This window comes from Petromyzon marinus, chromosome 62 (assembly GCF_048934315.1).
Source record: "Petromyzon marinus isolate PM22_M1 ecotype Great Lakes invasive population chromosome 62, UKy_Petmar_22M1.pri1.0, whole genome shotgun sequence".
Lineage (NCBI taxonomy): Eukaryota > Metazoa > Chordata > Hyperoartia > Petromyzontiformes > Petromyzontidae > Petromyzon > Petromyzon marinus.
The window spans coordinates 9,321,407-9,338,341 of record NC_133728.1 but is presented as its reverse complement, the minus strand read 5'-3'; the positions used below and the strand labels follow the sequence as shown (position 1 = coordinate 9,338,341).

General features: G+C 51.9%; 1 protein-coding gene across 1 annotated transcript in view; it reads right to left on the bottom strand.

Annotated features, from left to right (window-relative positions):
- LOC116955923 (ST14 transmembrane serine protease matriptase) overlaps positions 1–16,935 on the bottom strand; it is an 88,673-nt gene that overhangs the window by 3,046 nt on the left and 68,692 nt on the right. The window contains 5 exon segments of the mRNA XM_076053761.1: positions 6,995–7,131; positions 8,015–8,286; positions 12,978–13,161; positions 13,598–13,720; positions 15,264–15,377. Of these exon segments, the coding sequence (XP_075909876.1) occupies positions 6,995–7,131; positions 8,015–8,286; positions 12,978–13,161; positions 13,598–13,720; positions 15,264–15,377 (830 nt within the window).

The window sequence follows — 16,935 nt, the reverse complement described above, 5'->3', positions numbered from 1 at the left end:
TAGAGATGGGCGGGGCAGCTAATGTTAATGTGGGAGAGGGCTCCGACACTGGCAGTAGGTCTGCACCAATCAGAGAGCTGTTTATAAAGGTTTAGAGATGCTTGTAAATGTCAGCTCAGAAAAAGCCATCGCCACATGGAGGTGGAAGAGGATGGCAGGCCGCCAATCACTAACACAGCTAGCGGTGGCTGTGTTAGTGAATGTAACTCAGAGAGTCGAAGATAACTGCTAACATAGGTAGGTAGGAAAGGAACAACACAGCCAGTTATCACCTAAACTGGTTAATAACGTCCTTCCGATGATTGCTCAGTTTGTACCCATCTTCTCGGTTAAAATTGTGTCAGTGTTTATATATCTGGATGACTTCATGAACGAATCTTTGCTGATAGCCAGTGGGTTTGCAGAGTTCCTTCGTCTTGGCAAAATCAAGTTCGTGTGAGCCCAGCGCATTAAAACAATGATCAGCCACGCCTGAGGTATTGGTCCTACCGTGTTGCAGATGTGCCTTATGTTCACGAACACGGTCCGAGACATGTCGCTTAGTTTCCCTAATGTAACTGCTGCCGCAGACACAGCTTAGTTTGTAGACACCGGGGTATTGCATATCAGGGATCACATCCTTCACAGATGGGATCAGATCACGAATGTTATGTACTGTGTTGAAGCGTACCTGGATCTTTTGTTTGCTCATGAATTTGGAAATATTCTTGGTGACCCCTGCTATGTATGTCAAGGTAATGGCAAGCTCTCTCCGGGCTTACATTTACAAGCAGATTTCTTACATTGGCATGCTAATCTCCCACAATACAATGGCCACCCCTACAGCTTCATTTCTGAGTTACATTCACTAACACAGCCACCGTTAGCTGGGTTAGTGATTGGCGGCCTGCCATCCTTTTCCACCTCCAAATGTCGCTGGCTCTTTCCTAGCTCTCTCCGAGCTTACATTCACAAGCATCTCTAAACCTTTATAAACAGCTCTCTGATTGGTGTAGACCTACTGCTGGTGTCGAAGCCCTCACCTACATTAACATTAGCTGCCCCGCCCATCTCTAAACCTTTAAAAACAGCTCTCTGATTGGTGTAGACCTACTGCCAGTGTCGGAGCTCTCTCCCACATTAACATTAGCTGCCCCGCCCATCTCTAAACCTTTATAAACAGCTCTCTGATTGGTGTAGACCTACTGCCGGTGTCAGAGCCCTCTCCTACATTAACATTAGCTGCCCCACCCATCTCTAAACCTTTATAAACAGCTCTCTGATTGGTGTAGACCTACTGCCGGTGTCAGAGCCCTCTCCTACATTAACATTAGCTGCCCCGCCCATCTCTAAACCTTAATAAACAGCTCTCTGATTGGTGTAGACCTACTGCCGGTGTCGGAGCCCTCTCCAACATTAACATTAGCTGCCCTGACCATCTCTAAACCTTTATAAACAGCTCTTGATTGGTGTAGACCTACTGCCGGTGTCGGAGCCCTCTCCTACATTAACATTAGCTGCCCCGCCCATCTCTAAACCTTTATAAACAGCTCTCTGATTGGTGTAGACTTACTGCCGGTGTCGAAGCCCTCACCTACATTAACATTAGCTGCCCCGCCCATCTCTAAACCTTTATAAACAGCTCTCTGATTGCTGTAGACTTACTGCAGGTTATGGAGACCTCTCCTACATTAACATTAGCTGCCCCACCCATCTCTAAACCTTTATAAACAGCTCTCTGATTGGTGTAGACCTACTGCCGGTGTCGGAGACATCTCCTACATTAACATTAGCTGCCCCGGCCATCTCTAAACCTTTGTAAACAGCTCTCTGATTGGTGTAGACCTACTGCCCGTGTCGGAGACATCTCATACATTAACATTAGCTGCCCCGCCCATCTCTAAACCTTTATAAACAGGATGCCGAAGCAGCTTTCCTCCTCTTTTTTCACCTGATGACGATTGCTTTTGTTGCGATTCAAACGTCGTGATTTTGTTATTATTTTTATTATTATTTCTATCTACGTGGCTTTACCAAAAGACCCAAAGAATGTGAATTCCTGCAGTCACGAAAGCTTTAAGTCAAGATTTATACATACATAGGCTGAACGTACATACACATGAAAGAAGTTCAAAATATATACAGAAGACGTTGAACATACATACGACAGAAATTCAACATACATACAAAAGAGGTTCAACATACATACACAAGCTCAACATATATACATACAATAGAAGTTCAACATACATACGTACGTAGGAAGTTCAACATACAGACAGGCAGACGAACGCACTAAGGGAACGATGCGCGACAGAATCAGCTTATCACCGCCTCTCACATACAGTCGGCTGGAGGGCCGAATCGCTTTGGGGGGGGGGGGGGGGATATGAATAACCAAAAATCTGCCAGTTTAACACGTAGGCTTTCGCATCCAATATCATCCATTTAGAGGTTTTTGGGTTAGATCGCGTAAATATATGTGTCGTTAAAACCCGCCACCACCTGACACAGCCAACTAGTAAGGGTTGTCACGTAAACAGAATTTGGCCAATTCGTCACTAGTACAGCACACCGGTGTGTTGGAGAGCCAAGCCACAACATTTACAATCTGAGTATGACGTTTCAATTACACAGCAATCAGCTGATAATGTATTTAACAAAACTAACACTACCCAAATTAACAAATTTGCTAGACTAACAAACAACTGAACTAAAAATGAACATTTTATAAACAAAACGGTTATCAACATGACTAATGTTCAATTATCCAGTGATATGGTTTCAGTCCTGTCTAAAGATCAATACTTTGCCATTGAGATAATTGCTGACGTGGAATCAGCAGTTAGACATCTCCCCCATAATAAAGCTGAGATGACTAGGCACGAGGTTGCCAATTTTTTTGAGAACAGGAAATTGCTAAAAACAAATATTTAGTGAAGCAAAAGCCTTAAGATAATTGAGAGCAAACAAAGATATCCAAATTCTTGTATAGTAGTGTCGTGTATTGTAGAGAGTAGTGTATAGCGTAGTACAATGTAGTAGTAGTGTATAGTAGTGTATTGTATAGTAGTGTATTGTATAATAGTGTATAGCAGTGCTGTGTATTGTATAGTAGTGTCGTGTATTGTATAGTGTAGTGTATAGCGTAGTAAAATGTATTGGTAGTGTATAGTAGTGTATTGTATAGTAGTGTATTGTAAAGTAGTGTATATTGTATACCATAGTGTATAGTGTAATTTAGTGTATAGTAGTGTATTGTAGTGTTGTGTATTGTATAGTAGTGTCGTGTCGTGTATTGTATAGTGTTGTGTATAGCATAGTAAAATGTATTTGCAGTGTATAGTAGTGTATTGTATAGTAGTGTATATTGTATACCCTAGTGTATAGTGTAATTTAGTGTATTGTAGAGTAGTGTAGTGCAGAGCTTTGTGTAGTGTATTGTAGAGTAGTGGATTGTATAGTAGTGTAGTGTATAGTAGTCTACAGTAGTGTAGTGTATAGCGGTGGTGTATAGTAGTGTAGTGTATAGTGTAGGGCATAGTGTAGTCTATAGCATTGTAGTGTATAGTAATGTAGTGTATAGTAATGTGGTGTATAGTCATGTAGTCTATAGCGTAGTGTATAATAGTGCAGCTTATAATAGTGCAGTGTATAATAGTGCACTGTATAGTGTCGTGTATCATCATCATCATCACGATCCCATGGGGCAGATAGCCGATGGTAGTAGGTGGGTCCCGTTGCAACATGACGTCATTCGTTTTTTCCACTTTCCTCTCTCTCTGTCTTGTCGTGCCAATACGGCTCCAGTGGTGGCCACGTCTTGTTATAACATTCCCTAGCGGTCGCCAAATCTTTTTACACGCTTTTATTTAACTCACTCTGTATGTTGTTGTTGTTGTTGTTGCCGCATCCTCAAATCTTGCAACTCAATTTTAACCCACTTCCCAATGGGGTATCGACTGCAAACTTGGGATACTAATGTCATACTGATGACAATGCTATATTCTATCATTAAACATTATTTTTTATATGTTATGTTTCCGCTTGGGTCTAATTGTCCACGCTCAACTGACGTTGACTGTAAATCACCACGGTCCCCTTACGTTGTGGCAAGTTTCGGGGCCACTTCCTGGAGTCGTGGAGTTCTGCCATTACGAGTACGGTACATTTCATTAAAGCGTGTTAAAAAAAAAATATTTTTAAATATTACTTTTTATAAATACGGCTCCAGTGGTGGGCACATCTCTTTATAAATACGGCTCCAGTGGTGGCCACGTCTCTTTATAAATATGGCTCTAGCGGTGGCCACGTCTCTTTATAAATACGGCTCTAGCGGTGGCCACGTCTCTTTATAAATACGGCTCCAGCGGTGGCCACGTCTCTTTATAAATACGGCTCCAGCAGTGGCCACGTCTCTTTATAAATACGGCTCCAGCGGTGGCCACGTCTGTTTATAAATACGGCTCTAGCGGTGGCCACGTCTCTTTATAAATACGGCTCCAGCGGTGGCCACGTCTCTTTATAAATACGGCTCCAGCAGTGGCCACGTCTCTTTATAAATACGGCTCTAGCGGTGGCCACGTCTCTTTATAAATACGGCTCCAGCGGTGGCCACGTCTCTTTATAAATACGGCTCCAGCGGTGGCCACGTCTCTTTATAAATACGGCTCTAGCGGTGGCCACGTCTCTTTATAAATACGGCTCCAGCGGTGGCCACGTCTCTTTATAAATACGGCTCCAGCGGTGGCCACGTCTCTTTATAAATACGGCTCCAGCGGTGGCCACGTCTCTTTATAAATACGACTCCAGCGGTGGCCACGTCTCTTTATAAATACGGCTCCAGCGGTGGCCACGTCTCTTTATAAATACGGCTCCAGCGGTGGCCACGTCTCTTTATAAATACGGCTCTAGCGGTGGCCACGTCTCTTTATAAATACGGCTCCAGCGGTGGCCACGTCTCTTTATAAATACGGCTCTAGCGGTGGCCACGTCTCTTTATAAATACGGCTCCAGCAGTGGCCACGTCTCTTTATAAATACGGCTCCAGCGGTGGCCACGTCTCTTTATAAATACGGCTCTAGCGGTGGCCACGTCTCTTTATAAATACGGCTCTAGCGGTGGCCACGTCTCTTTATAAATACGGCTCCAGCGGTGGCCACGTCTCTTTATAAATACGGCTCCAGCGGTGGCCACGTCTCTTTATAAATACGGCTCCAGCAGTGGCCACGTCTCTTTATAAATACGGCTCCAGCGGTGGCCACGTCTCTTTATAAATACGGCTCCAGCGGTGGCCACATCTCTTTATAAATACGGCTCCAGCGGTGGCCACGTCTCTTTATAAATACGGCTCTAGCGGTGGCCACGTCTCTTTATAAATACGGCTCCAGCGGTGGCCACGTCTCTTTATAAATACGGCTCTAGCGGTGGCCACGTCTCTTTATAAATACGGCTCCAGCAGTGGCCACGTCTCTTTATAAATACGGCTCCAGCGGTGGCCACGTCTCTTTATAAATACGGCTCTAGCGGTGGCCACGTCTCTTTATAAATACGGCTCCAGCGGTGGCCACGTCTCTTTATAAATACGGCTCCAGCGGTGGCCACGTCTCTTTATAAATACGGCTCCAGCGGTGGCCACGTCTCTTTATAAATACGGCTCCAGCGGTGGCCACGTCTCTTTATAAATACGGCTCCAGTGGTGGCCACATCTCTTTATAAATACGGCTCTAGTAGTGGCCACGTCTCTTTATAAATACGGCTCTAGCGGTGGCCACGTCTCTTTATAAATATGGCTCCAGCGGTGGCCACGTCTCTTTATAAATACGGCTCTAGAGGTGGCCACATATTTTTATAATATTCTCTAGCGGTGGCCAAATCTTTTTCCGGCACCAACCTCTTCTTACGTCGTCAAAGACATTCTCTGTTTGGTCTTCATCTCTACCCGGTTCGGTCCATTTTTGACCGAACAACAACCACAACAACAACAACTTTTAATTGTCCTGCTGTCATCCATCTTACCACGTGTGTGTCCAAATAGTGCCAAATCACTTCTCGTCACTGCCTGCATCGTCATCGTCATCATCAGGTCGTCTTCTTCTATGGGGCAACATCTTTCTTACTATCCACTTTGGTCAACTCTTTGGTTCCAGCTAAGACGCAGTCATCCTTCCACAGCAATAACAACAGCGACCACCACAACAACAACCACAACCACGATAACCATGATGGTAAAGGAACGACGTAGTTTTTGGCGACAAGGGTTTCTATGCGAGTCTGTGTGAGTCTATGGGAGTTTCTGGGTGAGTCTAAGGGAGTTTCTGTGTGAGTCTATGGGAGTTTCTGTGTGAGTCTATGGGAGTTTCTGTGTGTGTCTATGCGAGTCTGTGTGAGTCTATGGGAGTTTCTGGGTGAGTCTAAGGGAGTTTATGTGTGAGTCTATGGGAGTTTCTGTGTGAGTCTATGCGAGTCTGTGTGAGTCTATGGGAGTTTCTGTGCGAGTCTCTGTCTAAGTCTATGGAAGACTGTCTGTGTGAGTCTGTGTGAGTCTATGGGAGTTTCTGTGCGAGTCTTTGCGTGTCTCTGTGCGAATCTATGGAGGTCTCTGTGTAAGTCTATGGAAGACTGTCTGTGTGAGTCTATGCGAGTCTATGTGAGTTTATGCGGGTCTATGCGAGTCTATGCAGGTCTATGTGGGTCTCTGCGTGTCTCTGTGTGTCTCTGTGTGTCTCTATGTGTCTCTGTGTATCTCTGTGCGAGTCTCTATGTGTCTCTGTGTGAGTCCATGGGAGTCTCTGTGAGTCTCTCTGTGAGTCTCTCTGTGAGTCTCTCTGTGAGTCTCTCTGTGAGTCTCTGAGTCTCTGTGATTCTCTGTGTGAGTCTTTGCTTGTCTCTGCGTGTCTCTGCGCGAGTCTCTGTGCGAGTCTATGTGTGAGTCTCTGTGCCTATGTGCCGGTGCGGTGGGCGTCTGCCTGCGTCCCCGCGGTTGGGTGGGGCCGCGTGCGGCGGAGGGGGTCACCTGGCAGGCGTCGATGCCGCCCGTGAGGAATCCGGCGCACAGCATGCGTGCCGTGATGCTGCCGTCCAGCAGCCCGTTACACACCGTCTGGTTGATGAGCTTCACCTCGGCCTTCTGCAGCACGTTCGAGCCGGAGCCTGGGGAGGGAGGGAGGGAGGCGAGGGAGGCGAGGGAGGGAGGGAGGGGAGGGAGAAGGGGGCTTGGAGCAGCTGCGGGGAACAACCGCTGTGCCGGCACCGATAGCCGCCACGAAGTGGCGGTGACGTCACCACGGCGCTCGTGCGAGGCTAAGTGCCGCGTGAAGCGTTAAGCGCCCGCTACTGGCAGGAAGGCACGGCACAGACCCGGCAGGTGCCGTGGGTCGGCTGACTGAGATGACTGGCCGATGCGCCACCTGTGCCCCCCCCCCACTGTGTCAACTCGCTGCGTTTTAGCCGCCCGTCGCTCCGCTCGTTGTTGTGAGCGTCGCTCCTCCGCCCTCCGTTGTTGTTGGAGGGCGACTACCTCCAACTGCCCAGTAGCATCCTTCACGAGCCTCCTCCACATAGGCCGATCTTGACACCGCTGGTACCAGTCATCGGCAAGTCCACTCAGCTCCACGTCCTCCTGTACCACATCACTCCATCTCTTCTCTAGCCCGTGCCGCGCCCATGTCGCCCTCTCTATTCGGCAGAACAAAAGCTGTTTAAGGCATGCGGTGGCTGGACATGCGGTGGCTGGGCATGCGGTGGCATGCGGGCTCCATGACCCAGCGGGAGCAGCTCACTGATGGGACTTTGTCCAGATCTTTCAGGGATTAATGAGCTCCTCACACAATCCAGCCTGCAGGTTAAACCTCCCCCTCTCCCCTCTCTTCCTCCCCCCTCCCACATCCTCCGCCACCTCCCCCTCAACCCCCCCTTCGCCTCTCCTCCCCCATACCTCCCCCCGCCCTCCCTCCCCCTGCTCCCACCCTCCTCCACCCCCCCTTCCTCCCCCCACCCACCCACCCCCCCCCCCCACCGCGCGTGCCAGCCTCACCGCCCTGCGTGATGGCCCCCCAGCCGGTGATCCAGCACTCCTTCCCCACGGGGAAGACGTGGGTGGCGGCCGGCAGGCAGATTGGGCGCACGACGTCGCTGAAGGTGATTGGCTGCTCGAGCTCGAGCACGGCGATGTCGTGGTCGTAGTTGTTGTCGTTGTACTTCTCGTGCACCACGACGCGGCGCAGCGACGCCGTCACCGTGCTCGCCGACGGCCGGCTCTGCGTGTGCAGGCCCAGCTTCACCACCCAGTTTTCGGGACGCGAGTTGCTGTGGGGGTGGGGGGTGAGGGGGGGTGAGGGGGGGGTGTGAGGGATGGAGTGGACGTGACGGACACGGACGAGGAGAGGTGCGTGCGGTCAACTGCGTGTGTATGTGTGTGTGCGTGTGCGCGTGTGTATGTGTGTGCGTGTGTGTGTGTGTACGTGTGTGTATGTGTGTGCGTGTGTACGTGTGTGCGTGTGCGCGTGTGTGCGCGTGTGTGCGCGTGTGTACGTGTGCGCGCGTGTATGTGTGTACGTGTGTGCGCGCGTGTGCGTGTGTACGTGTGTGCGCGTGTATGTGTGTACGTGTGTGCGCGCGTGTGCGTGTGTACGTGTGCGCGCGTGTATGTGTGTACGTGTGTGCGCGCGTGTGCGTGTGTACGTGTGTGCGCGCGTGTGTGCATGTGTACGTGTGTGCATGTGTGCGTGTGTGTGTACATGTGTTTAGGACGGTCCGGCAAAACAACCCCCTACCTCCTCGCGGTGCCGGACGGGCAACTCTGTCGTGGACAGTGCTGTGGGGGGAGTTCCAATTTTGATTGGCTCCTCCCCTCATGGCATATGTGTCCACCACAGGGGCTAAACGGGGGCTCTGGACGGGTGCGAGGGGCTGGTAACCCCTCCACCTTCAATTAATTACCACAAAACCACGAATTAAAGTGAAATATGTAACAACTAAGCTTGTGCCGGAGGCCCCGGGGGGCCAGGCGTCTATGACGTCTCCTGGCCAAACCCCAATTGGCGGAGCCAGGAGATTGAATACCTACCCTCGGGGCTACTCCAGAAACAACGAAAAGCCACTACGGGTGGCCACGTGGAATGTTCGAACGCTCACTGCAGAGGAGAGGCTGCCACTCCTCTGTCGGGAGCTGGACCGGTACCGCCTGGATCTATGCGGCATTCAGGAGGTCCGGTGGACCGGCTCTGGCTCCTGCCACCATGAGGGGTGGACAGTCCTCTACTCGGGGCAGCAGACTGCCAAACAACAGGGTGTGGGTCTTCTTTTGAACAAAAGAATGAAGGGGGCGTGGGAGCGTGGCGGTGAGGTGTGGGAAGCTGTAAGCCCCAGGCTACTTTGGGCTCGCCTTCCCATCAACCGGAGGCGAGGAATGGTGGTCGTGGTTACTTATGCCCCCACCGAAGATGAACATCCGTGGAGGGATGCAGGCAAAGCCGATGAGTCAGATGCCTTCTATGACCTCCTGTCACAGGTGCTGGCTAAAGTGGCCACTCGGGATAGAGTCATCATGTTGGGTGACTTCAATGCCCGAGTTGGTCATGATACTGGCACCTGGTCTGGAGTGATTGGAGGGCATGGGCCAGATCAGCTCAATAACAACGGTAGGAGGCTGCTAGATTTTTGTGCAGCCCATGGGCTTGTAATTACCAACACGCTGTTCCGGCATCGGCGCATCCACACAACATCATGGATGCATGCCGGGTCCAAGCAAGAACATCTGCTGGACTACATAGTGACGGACCAGCGAATGCGAGCCCATGTCCTTGACACCAGGACCTACCGTGGAGCTGATCTGCCCTCTGACCATCGACTAGTCATCTGTAAGATGCGCCTGCCATTCTTCCACTCCGGTGGTGGGTGTACACCCAGGACCCCATTCCAACCTAAAGTGGCCTGGTCTCAGTTATCTGATGAAAGTTGCAAGCGAGAATTTCATCATCGCTTGCGGCTGGGATTGGCATCGTCCCCGACTCCTCCTGATGTCGAGGGTAAATGGGCGAGGTTTAGGACTGTGACTCATGCAGCTGCAATGGCTGCTTTGGGTACGCGGTCCAGACCTCCCCAGACACCCTGGATGACAGAGGAGTTGTTCAGGATGGTTGAGAAAAAGCGACAGGCCCACTGTCATCGGCTACAGAATCCCACGTCAGAGAATGAGGAGGCTTACCGCAGCCTTCGCTCGGAGGTTCGGAGAGCCGTGAGGCGCTGCAAGGATGGGTGGTGGTCGCGGGTTGCTGAGGAGATGGAGTCTGCCTCAGTGGCCCGTGATCACAAATCGCTATTTAACTCCATCAAAAAAGTAACCTGCAGCGCCACACCTATTACCATCATTAGGGGAAAAAACGGTGATCCAATTTCCGACCCCCAGGAACAGGTTCGCAGATTTGCTGAGCATTTCTGTGAGGTCCTGGGGGAGGGAAAATCCCACAGCCAGGAAAACATCGTGGCACAAAGTGAGGATAACCCTGCTGAGGCTGCGGTGCCTCAAATATTGGATGAAGTCACCCCCTGTGAGTGGCTGGCTGAGGTGCCATCTGCTGAGGAAGTATTGAAGGCGATCCGGAGTCTGAGACCAGGAAAGGCAGCGGGCAGAGATGATCTCCCAAGCGAAATGCTGAGGGAGGGTGGCGTTTGTGCACAGACTGCCCTATATGACATCATAACAACAGTCTGGACCACTGGACGGGTTCCGCAGGATTGGAAGGATGCCCTGGTGGTCCCCCTTTTTAAGAAGGGGGACCGCACAGACTGTAACAACTACAGGGGCATCTCACTCCTCAGTGTGCCGGGAAAGGTCCTGGCAAGGATTATTCAGCATCGCCTTGCCAGGCACGCTGAGGAGAGGCTTGCGGAGCCCCAATGCGGTTTCAGGAAAGGGCGGTCCTGCACAGATGCCATATTTTCTGTCCGTCTGCTACAGCAGAGGTGTAGGGAATTCCAACAAGACCTACATCTCTGCTTTATTGACCTGGTCAAGGCCTATGATACCATCAGTAGGCCTGGGCTCTGGGTCGTTCTTCGTGCTTTTGGGGTACCTGACCCTCTGCTCACGATCATTAAGGACCTTCATGATGGTGAGCGGGCCCGGGTAAAACTACGTGGCCGGGAGTCAGAGCCATTCCCTGTACATCTTGGGGTGCGACAGGGATGTCCTCTGGCTCCCACATTATTTAACATCTATTTTGACCACGTAGTTCGTGAAGCCTTCAATAGCTGTACCGGGGGAATCTCCATATGGTACAGATATAATGGGAGGCTAATCGATGCCCGGGTGCGGTCAAGGGATGGCTCCCTATTGCTCAACCACGTTATGTATGCTGATGACTTGGTAATAGCTGCTCAGTCAGAGGAGGAGTTGGAGACGCTGCTGCTGAGACTGGAGCGTGCCACTAAGAGGTGGGGCCTTACCATCAGCCCCACCAAAACTAAGCACCTGCCTGGGTATTTTGTACCATCGGACACTCCACCCCCACAACTCCCAATCGGTGATGGGGCAGTTGTGGAGAGAGTGGAGAGTTTCCCATACCTGGGCAGTGTGCTTATGACTGGCTCCAGTTTAACAGCAGAGGTCTCACTCCGAATCAGTCGAGCGGCAATATCTTTTCATCGGTTGCGTAACGCTGTGTGGAAGCTACCTGGTCTGTCGCTCCGCACTAAGCTTCAGGTCTTCTCGGCCACGGTCATTCCCTCCCTTCTCTACGCTTGCGAAACGTGGACCCCCCTAATGGAACATCTTCGCCGGTTAGAAACATTTAGGCTGACCTGCCTACGATCCATCCTGGGTTTAACCAGACTGGATTGTGTGAGGAGCTCACAAATCCTTGAAAGATCTGGGCAGGGTCCCATCGGTGAGCTCCTCCGGCAGGCAAGGCTGCGATGGCTGGGTCATGTAGCCCGCATGCCCAGCCACCGCATGCCGAAACAGCTTTTGTTTGGCCGGATTGAGGGGGCTAAGCGGGCGCGGCACGGGCTAGAGAAGAGATGGAGTGATGTGGTACAGGAGGACGTGGAGCTGAGTGGACTTGCCGATGACTGGTACCAGCGGTGTCAAGATCGGCCTCTGTGGAGGAGGCTCGTGAAGGATGCTACTGGGCAGTTGGAGGCAGTCGCCCTCCAACAACAACGGAGGGCGGAGGAGCGACGCTCACAACAGCGAGCGGAGCGCCGGGTGGCTAAAGCACAGCGGGTTGGCACAGTAGGGGGCACAGGTGGTGCATCAGCCAGTCATCTCAGTCAGTCGACCCATGGCACCTGGGTCTGCCCCGTGACCTCCTGCCAGCGAGCGTTCGACACTTCACGTGGCCTCAGGGTGCACATAGCCTGGCACAAGCGTCGTGGTGACGTCACCGCCACTTAGTGGCGAATGGCGGTTGTTGTTGTTGTTGTACATGTGTACGTGTGTGCGCGCGTGTGTGCGTGCGTGTGTTTGTGTGTGTGCATGTGTGCGTGTGTGCGTGTGTATGTATTTGCGTGTGTGCGTGTGTGTGCATGTGTGCGTGTGTGCACGTGTGCGTGTGTGTGTGTGTGTATGTGTGTGCGTGTGTGTATGTGTGTGCGCGTGTGTGCGTGTGTACGTGTGTACGGGCATATGGTAATGTGGTGCTGGGGGTATAGTGGGGGGGGGGTGTGGCAGGTGGGTGGTAGTGTGGTAGTGGAGCGGGTATAGTGGTGGGGTAGGTATAGTGGGGGGGGGGGTGGGACAGGTGGGTGGTAGTGTGGCAGTGTGGTGGTGGGGTTGTGTGGGTGGTGGGACAGGTGGGTGGTAGTGTGGCAGTGTGGTGGTGGGGTTGTGTGGGTGGTGGGACAGGTGGGTGGTAGTGTGGCAGGTGGGTGGTAGTTCTGGTAGTGTGGTGGTGGGGTTGTGTGGGTGGTGGGACAGGTGGGTGGTAGTGTGGCAGTGTGGTGGTGGGGTTGTGTGGGTGGTGGGGGTGAATCCCGACCGGCTCTCCCTGGCTCACCTTCCCTGGAAGCAGTGGGCGGCCGACACGAGCCACTGGTTGGAGATGAGGGAGGCCCCGCAGCTGTGCTCCGCCACGGAGTTGGGGCGCTTGAGGTGGAGGCTCACCTGCCACGGCCACTCGCCCAGCTCCGCGTCCATGCCGCCCACGATGCGCGTCGGCTTGTACGGCCGGTTGCCGCACTCTGGAGGTGCACGCAGGTGGGGAGAGAGAGAGTTGTGAGTCTGTGGGTGTCTCTGCGCGTGTCTGCGCGTGTCTGCCCGTGTCTGCGTGTCTCTGTGCGTGTCTGTAGGTCTCTGTGCGTGTCTGTGTGTGTCTGTGCATGTCTGTGCGTGTCTGTGCGTGTCTGTGGATCTCTGTGCGTGTCTCTGCGCGTATGTGCGTGTCTGTGCATATCTGTGGGTCTCTGTGCGTCTCTGTCCGTGTCTGTCTGTCCGCGTCTGTCCATGTCTGCGCTGGTCTGTGGGTCTCCGCGCGTGTCCGCGCGTGTCTGCGCAAGTCTGTGGGTCTCGGTGTGCGCCTGTGGGTCCGTGTCTGTCTACGCAAGTCTGTGGGTCTCTACGCGAGCCCGTGGGTGGTGGTGGTGGTGGTGGTGGGTTGTGGGTTGTGGGGCGACCCACGGCAGTTGGCTTCGTCCCCTCCGTCGGAGCAGTCCTTCTCCCCGTCACACTCCAGGTTCAGCTTGCTGGGGCACTTCCCATCATTGCACTTGTAGTTGAAGGCCGTGCACTGCTGCGTCCCGGCTGCCCTCGGGGGGAAGGGTAGGGGAGGGGGGCGGTGGTGGGGGGGGGGGGGGGGGACAGAAACCCAAAGCGGTCTTCCCCTCCTGCCAACTGAATGCAGGAGACTCTTCCTCTCCTCCTCTTAATGACGGTGATCGGTTCCACGAAACCTCGAAGGCCACCGCTCCGCCCACCCCCCCCCCCCCCACAACCCGACCGCCCGGCACGTGTAGAATATTTTGCTTGCAGATGTGGCGGGGCACAGGAGAATGCCCTTCCCTCAACGACGGCGATTGTGGTTCGACGGAGCGGGGCGTTAGGCGAGTGCAGGTATGGACATCGGAAGTAACCCCCCCCCTTCCTTTTTGTCAGCCCCAAAAAACTTACTTCATCATATTTAAAAAAGTGGAAATTAACGGATAAATATACTTACCGCATCATAAACACGACATATTAAGAGAAACACGGTTAATCAATGCATCAATTTATATTTACTGTGCCTATGACAGTTCACTTATCGAATGGTCGATAAGTGAACACATTGGGCTCTACGGAGGCACTACACTACACGATACACTATTACACTATACACTACACTACTATACACTACACTACTATACACTACACTACACACTCAAGGTACTATACACTACACTATAATTCCACCACAAGAAACTACGCTACATTACACTACACAACACAACTATACACTACACTACTATACACTACGCTACTATACAGTACTATACACTACACTACGCTACATTACACTACGCTACTATACACTACACTATACACTCCACTACTAGACACTACGCTATATTACACTACGCTACAATACACTACACAACTATACACTACACTATACACTCCACTACACTACTATACACTACACTCCTATACACTACACTAGACACTACACTACTACTCACTACACTCTACACTACTATACACTACTATACACGACACTACTATACACGACACTCCTATACACTACACTAGACACTACACAACTACACACTACTATACACTACTATACATGACACTCCTATCCACTACACTCATGTACACGACACGACTATACACTACACTATACACTACACTACTACTCACTACACACTACTATACACTACTATATATGACACTACTATACACGACACTACTATACACTACACTATACACTACACTACTACTCACTACACACTACTATACACTACTATACATGACACTCCTATACACTACACTCCTGTACACGACACTACTATACCCTACAAAACGAAACACTACACACCTGTACACTACACTACTGTATGCTACATTACTGCAGTGTTGAGTCTATGGGCAGTGTTGAGTCTATGGTGCAGTGCTGAGTCTACGGTGCAGTGTTGAATCTACGGTGCAGTGCTGAGTCTACGATGCAGTGTTGAGTCTATGGGCAGTGCTGAGTCTATGGTGGAGTGCTGAATCTATGGTGCAGTGTTGAATGTATGGTGCAGTGTTGAGTCTATGGGCAGTGCTGAGTCTATGGTGCAGTGCCGAGTCTACGGCTCCCTCCGGCACTCACAGCCCGGGCAGGAGGCCTCATCGCTGCTGTCACCGCAGTCGTCCTTGTTGTTGCACTTGAGCGTGTTGGCCACGCACTTGCCGTTGTTGCACTTGAAGTCGGTCGCGTTGCATCCTGAGCAAGCGCGCACGCACACGCAGAGATGCGCAGAGACAGGGATGCTATCAATACACGCTGGACACACACAGACACACGCAGATATGCACAGACACATGCAGAGATGCGCAGACACACGCAGAGACGGGGATGCTATCAATGCACGCTGGACACACAACAACAACCGCCATTAAGTGGTAGTGACGTCACCACGACGCTTGTGCCAGGCCATGTGCACTTTGAGGCCACGTGAAGTGTCGAGCGCCCACTGGCAGGAGGTCACGGGGCAGACCCAGGTGCCACGGGTCGACCGACTGAGACAAGTGGCTGATGCACCACCTGTGCCCCCTGCTGTGCCAACTTGCTGTGCTTTAGCCACACGGCGCCCCGATTGTTGTTGTGAGCGGCGCTCCTCTGCCCTCCGTTGTTGTTGGAGAGCGACTGCCTCCAACTGCCCAGTAGCGTCCTTCACGAGCCTCCTCCACAGAGGCCGATCTTGACACCGCTGGTACCAGTCATCGGCAAGTCCACTCAGCTCCACGTCCTCCTGTACTACATCACTCCATCTCTTCGCTAGCCCATGCCATGCAAGTTCAGCCCCCTCGATCTGGCCAAACAAAAGCTGTTTAGGCATGCGGTGGCTGGGCATGCGGGCTATATGGCCCAGCCAATGCAGCTTTGCCTGCCGGAGGAGCTCATCGATGGGATTTTGTCCAGATCTTTCAAAGATTTGTGAGCTCCTCACACAATCCAGCCTGGTTAAACCCAGGATGGATCGTAGACAGGCCAGCCTAAATGTTTCTAACTGGCGAAGATGTTCCATTAGGGGGGTCGACATTTCGCAAGTGTAGAGAAGGGAGGTAATGGCTGTGGCCGAGAAGACCTGAAGCTTCGTGCAGAGCGACAGACCAGGTAGCTTCCACAAAGCGTTACGCAACCGATGAAAAGATAATGCCGCTCGACTGATTCAGAGTGAAACCTCTGCTGTTAAACCGGAGCCGGTCATGAGCACACTGCCAAGGCATGGGGAAACTCTCCACTCTCTCCACAACTGCCCCATCACCGATTGGGAGTTGTGGGGGTGGAGTTTCCGATGGTACAATTATACCCAGGCAGGTGCTTAGTTTTGGTGGGGCTGATGGTAAGGCCCCACCTCTTGGTGGCAAGCTCCAGGTTCAGCAGCAGCGTCTCCAACTCCTCCTCTGAGTGAGCAGCAATTACCTGATCGTCGGCATACATAACATGGTTGAGCAATAAAGAGCCATCCATTGACCGCACCCGGGCATCGATCAGCCTCCCATTTTATCTGTACCAGATGGAAGTTCCTCCGGTACAGCAATTGAAGGCTTCACAAACTACGTGGTCGAAATAGATGTTAAATAATGTGGGACCCAGAGGACATCCCTGTCGCACCCCAAGGTGTACAGGGAATGGCTCTGACTCCCGGCCACGTAGTTTTACCCGGGCCCGCTCACCATCATGAAGGTCCTTAACGATCATGAGCAGAGGGTCAGGGACTCCGAAAGCACGAAGGATAACCCAGAGCCCAGGCCTTGACCAGATCAATAAAGCAGAG